Genomic DNA, 10,764 nt, shown 5'->3' on the forward strand with positions numbered 1-10,764 from the left:
TCCTGTTGTTATCCACGGGCATTTATAATTGGAATACTGTTCACCTCATGGAAATTTGTTCTTCCTCCTTTAGCATTTTGATTCTGATACATTCTGATGACAGTGGTGTTCAAACAGGCAAGTTTGGGGGAGTGCTCTTACTTTGTAGGCAGCCTTGGTGAGACGCCACTTGAAATACTCTGCCCTGTTCCAAAGCCCACACACTGAGAAGAAGGGGAAACTATGGGAAAGAGATCAGAAGGACTGGGAGGAAAACCCATGCAAAGATGGATTGATAGGTTTGATCATCTCAAATAGGTCTCTCCCCAAGAAGAAGAAAAAAATCCTTAGGATTGGGCCTCCTGAGGGTCATGAGCTCAGGTTTGGTTCCTGTCCAGGAGAACTGAAGCTTCCCCCTCCCATCTCCCAGAAGGATCTGGTAGGGCCAGATGTGCTCAACTGCTCCTCTTGGAGCGGAGTGTGAAATACTTCAGTCCAGGATACAGAATGGGAAGGTGGAAGAGCAAGTTCATTAAGCAGGGAGTAGGATGCTCAGTTTGAGGATGTAAGACCTGCACTGTAGTACCTCCCAGCCCTGTTGATATCTCATGTAACAGTGTAGATCAGGAAGCTAAGAGTGATGTGTCTGTCTCACAGTGGCTGGTGGAGAAAATCCCCTGAGAAGTGGCACCTTTGGGTTCAGATAGACTTCTCACTTGTCACCTGGGGTGAAGGGGAGCAACATTAAAGTCACTTCCTCTGGTTCTGTGTGTGCCTCCAGGGCTGCACTTCCCCTGAAAAATTGTGTAAAGTGTGTCAGAGTCAATTTATTCACATTCATGTTATTCTTCTCTGAAAGTGAAAACTAATGGAAATGAGAAGAAGCAATCAAACAATCGGATCCAGGCACAGTTTGGGGGAGAGTGTGAATTTTGTGGTTGATCCACCAAACAAAATGTATTTTCACCCATTCTGTGTGTTTTACATCAGAAATTCAGGTCTGGTCTACCATCTTCTTTCCAGAAGACTCTGGACAAACAGAGGATTATGAAAATGGTGGCTTAATGCCACAATTTATCCTTTTGTATTGTAGAATTGCATAACATAAAGGGATGTAAAGGAAAAGATGTATTGGTTCCACATGACTCTAATGTTAATATATTAAAGCTGACAGCACTAAAAAAAAGTATGGAAAGCAGCTCTGCTAATGTTATTCTCATTTTACATCTCTGTATTTAATCAAAACTTTTGCCAAGCTGGCACCATCTGTTTCATTAACTAACAAAACCTACAGGTGACCCAGCACTAATACCCAGCTCCTATTACTGTGCCTGTCTTTCAGTCAATTGAGCTGCCAGCCTGTGCTGAACACAGAATTTCAGCGAAATTTCCTGCATTGGTGGCAGTAACTCCAGCTACTTCACCTGAACAATGCTTTTCACCCCATGAATCCTCCCCAGTATTCACCTTGACCAGGGAAATGCATGATCAGACAGCATTCCACATACATTTCAGAAGTGTCTTTCTATGGCTGAAGCTCAGGTTTTAATTTTCACTTTGCTGTTGATCATTTTAGAAATCCTCCAAGCAGTCACGGAAATCTCCTGGAGATGAAGATGATAAGGACTGCAAAGAGGAAGAAAATAAGAGCAGCTCTGATGCTGGGGACGCAGGCAATGACACAAGAAACACTTCTTCAGATTTGCAGAAAACCAGTGAAGGGGTAATCTTCTGTTCCTGTCATTCACTTCCCATGCAATTTGCTCCTGGGGGGCTTTGGAGCCAGGGGTGACCTGTGTGCACCTTGTGCCACCTTCTTGGGTACATTTCAGTGCTCAGAATGTGTCTAGAACAGAAACACGGACTTGGTGCCTGCAGTGTACAAATTTTGCTCTAGAGAAATGACTGAAAAAGAGCATTATTTTTGTTCTGACACTTGCATAGATGTCAGCTGAGAGGAGCTACTGAAAACCATGAGCTGGAATGATGCAAAATTGATGTGAGAGCAGAATCAGACTGTTTGCATAATGCATGTTGGCTCACTAACAAAGGGAGCCTGCTTACCCTGTCACACTTGTTTAATTTGTGGGTCCCAGTGTCTTCTTCAGGGTTCTTGAGGGTTCATGACAGACTCTGCATACTCCAGGTTCCAGGGCAGATGATGCCTTGGGCTAGGACCTTCCAAGGATGGGATATGCACTCTGCTCCAGAGCAGCTTCATACAATCCCCTTGTGTGTTTTGTCAGTTGTGTGTTCATATCAATATTACTTTGTTGTGACCACAACAACAAGAGGGGAAGGCTGAACAGGGGGATTAGCACGGCAGCTGGTTACTCAGCCACCTTTAGCAGCCCCTGCTATTTCTGAGCCTTTGGAGCAGCACAAGCCTCTCTGCTGCAGCACTTGGAGCTCCAGCTCAGAAGCAGCCCTTGAGCAGTGCCCATGCCAAGGCTCTGCCACGTGGGCAGCAGCCGGGCTGGGCTGTCACAGGAGCTGAGTGACACAAATCCCCAGGTGGGAGAGGAGGCCAGCCAGCACAGCTCTCAGCTGACACTGCTGAGGTGCCTTAGCACCCAGCTGCGTGCTCAGCCAAGCCCTTTCTCACACAACACAACCTCTGGGCAGCTGCTGCTGGCTCCCACTCGAGACTCCTCCCAGATCTCCCTTTCCCTGTCCCTCTGCAGTGCAGTGCAGTTGTTTTGTGACTCTGCTTTATAAAGACTTTGATAGGTGGCTCATGGGGTCACGAGGAAAATTCACACTCCCATTGACTCTGAACAAGCTGCTGGCTTCAGCCAGGGACCGATGCAAGGAGACACTGCCCAGCTGTGCCCTCCCAGCCTCTCACCCACAGAGTATCAGAGGCTGATAAGGGTGGCCCACATTCTGCCTAGTGAATCTTGAGACACTTCCCTGTCTTCAGATAGGTATTTGGGTGAGAAAACTGTTTGTAAGATGCATCTGAGGTACCAAGAGGTTCAGCAGGCCCTGCTGTGTTTCCCATGTTTGTGGCAGTCACAGGGGATATGTCTGTGGACTTCAGGCACATTTTCCACGTAAGGACAAAATGCTCACTGATTTAGGTCAGTCACAGACTAAGTGGCTAAAACATCACACAGGATGTTGGCTTTGTGGCTGTTGACATTCATATGGCTCTTTCTTCTGGGTGTGACATGCTTGGGAGGTGGGGTCCAGCATGCTACAACATTGTGGTGCTTCTCAGCATTTTCAGGATTACAGATATTTTAGCCTCTGTGCTGAAATACTGTCAATAGTCTTATCCTTCCTGCCAGCACCAACTTGAAGCAATATCTAGAGAATATTGTCATACCCATGTGGGGAGGTGGCTCTGCTCTGACTTCTGCAGCCCCACCATGCAGCCTTGAACTCATCATGCTTGAGCTGCCAGTCTGTTGCTAGGTCTTGGATGCTTTTAACGTTATGGAAAATGTGGAATTTTAGTAATACAGATTAAAGAGACAATGGGTTTTAAGGGCAGCTTGAGATAAAAGCACTGATAAGTTTGGAAAAGTTCACATCCTGATCCATATATTTCACCTTGTTCATTTCTGCTGCAAAATCATCATTTCTCGCATGAATCTCTTCAGCGTTTCATTGAGGTTTTGTCAGTAGTGCAATTCTCTTGGAGGACCAGGAGGGGACACTCCATCTCCTGCTGCTCCTCAGAGCCAGACCAAGTGTCCTTTTAGAAGGTCTGCCTTTAGAAAACACAGGGCACTTGGGGGGAGAGTAGCAGGTTCTTTTTGAGTTGGTGTTAAACAGCCAGCCCTGCAATGTCCGGACTGGTGAGCTGGGGCATGGGGCCAGCTTTCTGCTGGACACCCAGACTAAAGCTCTGCTGCAGGGCACTGAGCTCCAGCCCACACTCTTCTCTGTTGTAGGAAGGAAGGTTGAAAACGAGCAACATGCACCTGGAGAGTTGGGATGTGATCCTTCTGTTCGCACACACAAATTCAGACAAATGTCTGAAAAACAAACCTGCTAAAGACACCACCATAGATGAGAGGATGGGGTCCCTCCCTGCGTTGTGCAGAGCCCAGTGCTCAATTTGGCCACACCAATTTGGCCACTCCAGGGCCATTGGTGTGGCCATGAGATGGCGCCAGGAGCCTCCGGAGCAGCCGTGGGTGCGAACCGCTGCTCGCTCAAAATAAGGTGCAGGAAGATAAAAGAATACCCTGAGTCAGACACCCAACACACGGGATCAGGGCCCTGATCTCAAGGACAGGCGTGATTCAGTGCCCTGGTTTGCCACTGTGCCCGGCTGCTCGAGAGCTGCCTGCTCGTGGAGGCTGGGCCACCATGGAGGCACATGTGGCTTGGCCACCCCAGCCAAGGTCAAGGTGCTGCCCTGGGCTGAGAGTGCCTTGGGCCACCATGGAGGCACATGTGGCTTGGCACCCCAGCCAAGCTGCTGCCCTGGGCTGAGAGTGCCTTGGGCCCTCCTGCTCTGCACCTCCCAGGCCTCCCACTCAGACTGGGCAAGAGTTGCCTCAAGGAGACAAGCTTTTCTCCTATTAAAACCACTAATAATGAGGTAGTAATTGCCTTTTATAATGCCTGGACTGCAGGCTGAAGACCCATCTCTCCTCCTCAGATCAGATGGAATCCTGCCTTTTAATCACACTCTTACCCTCAGCATTACAGGGATCTTCTTGAAGGGCTAACAGCTGAAGTCAGATGATTGCAGGAGCACCTTCACCTATATTTTTTAATGAAAATTCTAACCTCCAGGTGGTAGAGGTAAGCTTGAAAATGTGAAGTGATGGCTTCCTGAAGACTCAAACCCAGAGCAAATAAAAGTACTTTCAGAGCTATTATATTTTTTTCAGCCAATATAATACTGTTCAAGGGCTCAACTTGTGATTTTCTTTTTATCCCTTGGGTAGACAAAGGTGCTTTCTCTTTTTGATCTCCATCCCTTAGTTTCTGAGCTATTCTTGAGTACTACAGGCTACTCTCAAGAAAGAGATGTTTCCTCAGTCCCAACCATAGTTGGTAATTGTGTCCCATCACTACATGTTTTTCAAGCTCTTTCCCTAACTGCTGTTCTTTGTCTGATTCCTTCCCCAGAAAGATGCAGAGCCTGAAGCTCAGGGGTTAATCATCCCATATTGATTAACTAATAGTGTATTAGCTAAGACAGCCCATCCCAGAGTTTGCTCAGATCTTGAGTCACAAAATCTTCCCAGAACTATTCCCTGCTGTTAAATACTAAATTGTTTTGGCTTTCTCAGAATACCACATAAAGAGAACTTTCTGGTGGAAAGGTATTCATGGCTCTGTATTGTTTACTTTCATGGTATTAAATTAGTTCATAAATCAGTGAGTACATGGCAGCAGATTTACATTCCTCATTTAAATCTCTGGTGACTTGTGTCTTTAGTTCTTAGCTGGCATAGCTCTGAATCTTTGTAAGTGAACACCTAAACTGCTTTTACTTTACTTTCTGGATGGCCACGTACTCATGTTTGAAAGCTGGCTGTGGTTCTGGCCTTATTAGAGAGTGTTTGAAGGCCAGGCCAGCACACAGGGAATGTGGCAAGTTTTCATTTTGGTATTCACTGTCTCATTTTGGTATACTGAGAGTCTGGGCAGTGCATTGGTAAAGGAGGCATTTGCATGGTGTTCAGGTGCAGGAGGTGAATGATTTTACTCTCTTCAGAGAAGAATAAATTTGCTGGAAATGAGATACATTTTCTTGCTCCTGGTACAGCCTGAATATTAAAATGGAGTAAAGGACTGTGATCCTTTTTCTCACACTGACAATTAGCTACCAACTGAGTCAGTGGATCTATTTGTGGAGGCAACTGCCAGCGTGAATAAGGGGATCAAAATCTGGTCCAAAATTATTGCCATCTGACACCATTGCATTTGGGAGAACATATTTAAGACACCCTGTGTCCAGGCTTTTTTGTTGTGGCATTCTTGTGGGGTAGCAACAATCCCAGTTACTGCTATAAGGTACAAGTGTAATGGCCAAACTGGCCAGAGAAGCACAGGTTCACTGTGTCCTTCTGATGGGGTTTTGAGATGTTTGGTTCCTCTGCTCTTCTTTACTTATCAGGAATAACACTGGTTAGGCTGCATAACAGGTTTGGGGGCTTATCAGCATTGAAAGCATAGCATTTAGGGCTTGGTACAATGTAAAAGCATTTTGTGCAAAAAATGAAAATAGAGGATGTTTCTCTGTCTGATTTTCTTTTCCTGCAGTTTGAGGCACAGTAAAATCTACCCTTCAAACCAAAAGTAATATTTGTAAGAACGTGTCTAAGTATTGCACAGTAAAAATTTCTGTGTAAAAATCAAATAGTATGTGGCATAGTATATGGTGTAAGGAGCTGTGTTGTCTGCTGCCTTCAGGATAACAGCACTGCTGGCTAAGGACATGGGACATAACTCAGAGGAAACATAAATGTCTGAACGCAAGTTGAGATTAAAGCAGCCAGTACAGATGAAATATTTGCAGCTCTGCGTACATTGAATCCTGTAACCACTTTGACCTCAAAGCAACACGGAATAACAACTATTGTACAGAGCAAGTAAACAATTATCCTTCTGCCCATGCAGCTTCCCAGTACAGGATGGCTGAATTAGTTGCCAGACACTGTTAAGGAAGTAATCTTCAGTGCCAGAAAAAGAGACAGCAGTTTGTGGGTTTAGTTTTGTTCTCTGCTCTGTTTTCTGTGTGCTGCCATTGATAACAGAAACTTTGCACTGGAATCAGTCAGATCCTGTGCTCCTCCTTTGTGTGCAGCACAGCACACATTGTACCACAGCTTACAGTGAGGCTGGGAGACTCGTTCAAACAAAGATGTTTGAGTTGTGTTTCTGGAGAGACGTGAAACCATGGAGACCAGGGGAGGTGCTCGGGCTGCTGCATCCCCGAGCTGCGGGCAGGGAGGGCTCAGCCTGGCCAGAGCCCAGCCCCTGCGGCTCTCCCTGCTGGGGACAGCGACCTGCTGCCCTGGGACACCTGGCACTGCTGCCAGGAGGGGCACATGCCACTGGAAACTGTGAAAAGCCTAGAGGATGACTTGCATTATCTGTCTCTTTGTTGTCCCTCCCGTGCCACAGCAGCTGTGTCTGTGACACAGTGTGCAGGGGAGCTGTTAATGTTCCCAGCACCCACGTAAGGATGATCCTACCCAATCTTCTGGACCTAACCCAGAAGGGAATTGTGGTTAATAACTGCAAAGGTTTCATGCTCCAAAAGGACATCTTTCTGTACTGGATCTGAGAGTTCCAGCACAGGAAGCAGCTGTGTTACCCCACCCTACCTGTCAGTGCTGGGCAGCTGCTGCCAGTGGGAACCTCAGCAGAAAGCAGGGTTTGATTGACTGATCATGTGTAATTGTTTAATTGGGTGTCTGAGTCTGAAGGGAAAGGAACAGCAGTGATCCCCCCAAAGCATCTCTAAGTATGATCTCCCTGACTCTGAAACAGGAGAGAGGCCTGGAGTGTGGTGTGCTGCATGGGCAGCACATGGTTTCCCCTTTTGGGGGAGTCAGGGCTCTGGTAGTTCCTGTAAGCCTGAGCACTTGATAATAACCCCTGATTGTGTGTCCTTAGCCAGGATGTACCAGGACCTCCCACACAGCACAGGTTTCCATTTTTACTCTTGACAAAGCACTTGTCATAGGAGAGAGCTGCACTGACCGAAGAGGGAAGGTGGTGTTGTAGTGTTGTAGAAGGGATGCCTTGCCCAGAGGTGGGTGGTCATGGTGCACTGCATGTTGTCATGTTGCTGGCTAATGTAACCTGTCCCAGGGCCACCAGGTGAATTTTGCCATCTCTTTTCAGTTGGAGGAAACCAAGACTTGTATCTCTTGCTGTGATCATGTGAGGACAGTCTGATCCTGATCCCACTAATGTCAGGGAAGGCAAGAGCTGACCTTGACTCACCCGTGGGAGTTCCTCTTCTGTCATCACCTTACAGTGAACTGGAGCCAAGCTGTTTCCTTTTCAGAAGCAGCACTTGGATCCCTTAGTGATGAAAATGTTTATCTTTGCTCATGCTTGCTAAGCTTTCCTGTATCTGAACAAGAGGGTGTTCTTGTGGCTGGACATCCAGGAATGCAGCAGTGCCTGAGCTCCTGCATGAAGCCCATCAGTGATTTTGTGCAGTGGAAAAAAGCAAAAACTGGTTGTGCCTGAAGTGTGCTACAAGGTTTGTAATGGAGTGACTGAGGGAAAAACCCACCCACATATATTCAATGTTACTGAATACAGCCCTAAATGTTTACTTTTAAACTGTGCTCATTAATATTTGTAGTGATATGTTCAGTTGTTGTAACAAAGACGTTTTCTCTAGAAAAAAATTAGTTTGAACAGACCAGGTGGTTACTTGTACCTGTGACTTAGAAGTGGAAATATAACATCAATTGTATCAAGTTTGATGCAGCATGTTATTTCTTACATTAAATGTGATTTCTTTCTCTTTCTCTTTCAGACTTAACCAACATAATGACTGCTGAATATTAAGGGAAAACACAAGAAGGTTACATGTTTGGTTGTCTAATATTCTTGGATTTGATATGAGTCACCACATCTGTTCATTAGTACCATCAACAGCATCCCAGTTTGTATGCACATTATTCACATTCCTATCTGTTGTGTTTGCAGAAATGACATTTTTACCCTTTTTTCTAAGGGTTACTTTTTGATTTTCATATTATTTGGTTGCATGAAGTTGCCCTTTTCCAGTGGCTGAGGTTTATGAAGATATCGCATACTTGAACATGTTTCAGATTCCTTTTCAAGACAGAAAAGGCATAACTCCAAATTATATCATTCTAAATCAACATTTTTTAAACACAACTAAATCTTAGAAATGAGTCCCCTCCATACAATGCTACAATAATCTTCCACATACAGACATAATTTTAAATTTTCCTAGATCCATTCTCTCTTGGGTTTTGATCAGTTTACAACATGAAAGAAAAATTCTTCTTCAGTTGAAATCACCACCAAGTTCAATAATGTAATAAAATACCTTTCCTTATTAGAAGTACCTAGCTAGTTATACTCTTAATACTTCTCCAAACCATGATGTAATGTACACTATCTGACTTAGTTCCTATATGTGGAGTTAGTGAAAGTCTTTTTGTGTTTCTTTAGATTAATACAAGGATTTTTCCAATGCCAACACAATTTGAAATCATTCATTTGGATGCTTTCCATTTTTAAGCTTACTGTGATATACAGCCCTATGGGAAACCAAAACAAAACATCAATTTTAAATAATGAAAGGCTTAAAAAAGGATGCTGTCATTCTGGCTTTTTTTTTTCCTTTTGGAAATAGAACTAGACTAGTAAGTAAGCATTCCAAATCCATTACTCTGTGTACATTATTGTTGCTATTGTGATAATAGAGATTTTTATTTATTTTTATGCCAGCTTTTATTGTGAAAACATATTTAGTCTGGTTTTATCAATCCTTGTTATGCTTGTCCTTGGAACATCTTTTGCGTATTCAAGGTTTGTAGTTGATGAGTTTACTGTAAAAAACTAAAAAAAAAAACCACAAGGAAAAAAAAACCAAAAAAACACCAAAACAAAACAAAAAGGAAACAAAAAAAATGTATTGTTTTTACAGAATAAATTTATTGGAATGTGTATTGGGAGTAAGGTTTGAGGTTGTAAGCAACTAAGTTAGCGTCATATTTGGCTTCATACGTGTAATAATGTGAGGTATTAATGTAAGTCAAGTATTAAAGCAAAACATTCTGTTAACATGAGTTGACCATAATAGATACAAGTGCAGGTGAGATCTTTATTTTTTCTGTACTTTGCCTTTTCTGGATAACAGGAGGTCATTAAATTCACCTTGAATGTATTCAAAGTTTCTTTCCAGACATCAGAAGTAACATCAGAGGCTCAAGTACCTGTTTGTGAGCCAGCACGTCCTGTGACAGCCCAGCTGGGTTTGTTTCCCTGGGAAGAGGCACTGGGATGGAGCTGTCCCAAAGCCTAAGGAGCTGCACCAGGGATGCTGGGTGGCAGCAAGCATTCCCTGAGGTGTGCTGTGGTTGTTTTGGACCTGCCCCTTTGGCTGGAGGTGTAAAACCTGGGGCTCTCCTCTGACTGCTGCTGGGATCTGCATGGCAGTGTTCAGCAGGAAATGTTACAGCCTGCATTTCTCAGTGCTCTGAAGGTCCCTTCGTGCAGGGTGCAGCACACAGGCATGTCAGCTGCTTCCTTGTTACTGATTAGACTTAAAAATAAAATTCTTTCAATCCAAACACCAAGTCAACAAACGCAAATAAAGTGTTTCCAGTTAAAACGTATCAGCTAGTTTCATCTGTGAGAAAGGCACTAGGTGTACTGCTTTTAATATAAATACACATAGAAGGCATAGAAATAGCTGTAATTGCAAATAGAAATGTAAGCTGCCCAAACCAAGGTCGTTGTGTTGGCTGCTGCTTGTTTCTGAGCCAGCAGCATTAGCAAAAGAAGCTGCAGAGACGCAGCCAAAACCCCTCCTCTCTGGAACACACGAGCTCAGAGGCTCAGAGCCCTCTGTGCCCAGCCCACAAGTGCTGCTGAGCACCTGCTCAGCTTCAAGCAGGTGAGCAGTCCTGGCAGAAGTGAATCCTGAAGAGAATTAACAAAACTATATGATTTGCTTATCATATATGGAGTCTTATCATAAGAGTTGATTGCTTCTTAAAAGATTTCTTGGGATTTTTAACAAGGTCGACCCACAAGACATACTTTTTGACAAATAAAACATGTGCATGTGACAGAGTTATGTATGTTAAT

General features: G+C 44.4%; 1 protein-coding gene across 1 annotated transcript in view; it reads left to right on the forward strand.

Moving 5' to 3' along the window:
- Positions 1-9,838, forward strand: part of HDGFL3 (HDGF like 3) — a 37,193-nt gene extending 27,355 nt beyond the window's left edge. The window contains exons 5-6 of the mRNA XM_071441406.1: positions 1,556-1,702; positions 8,453-9,838. Coding sequence (XP_071297507.1) covers positions 1,556-1,702; positions 8,453-8,458 — 153 coding nt within the window. The 3' untranslated portion in view covers positions 8,459-9,838. The remainder of the gene's footprint in view (positions 1-1,555; positions 1,703-8,452) is intronic.
- Positions 9,839-10,764: the final 926 nt, after the last annotated feature.

This window comes from Agelaius tricolor, unplaced genomic scaffold (assembly GCF_023055355.1).
Source record: "Agelaius tricolor isolate 1412-34295 unplaced genomic scaffold, bAgeTri1.0.p SCAF_16, whole genome shotgun sequence".
Classification (NCBI taxonomy): Eukaryota; Metazoa; Chordata; class Aves; order Passeriformes; family Icteridae; genus Agelaius; species Agelaius tricolor.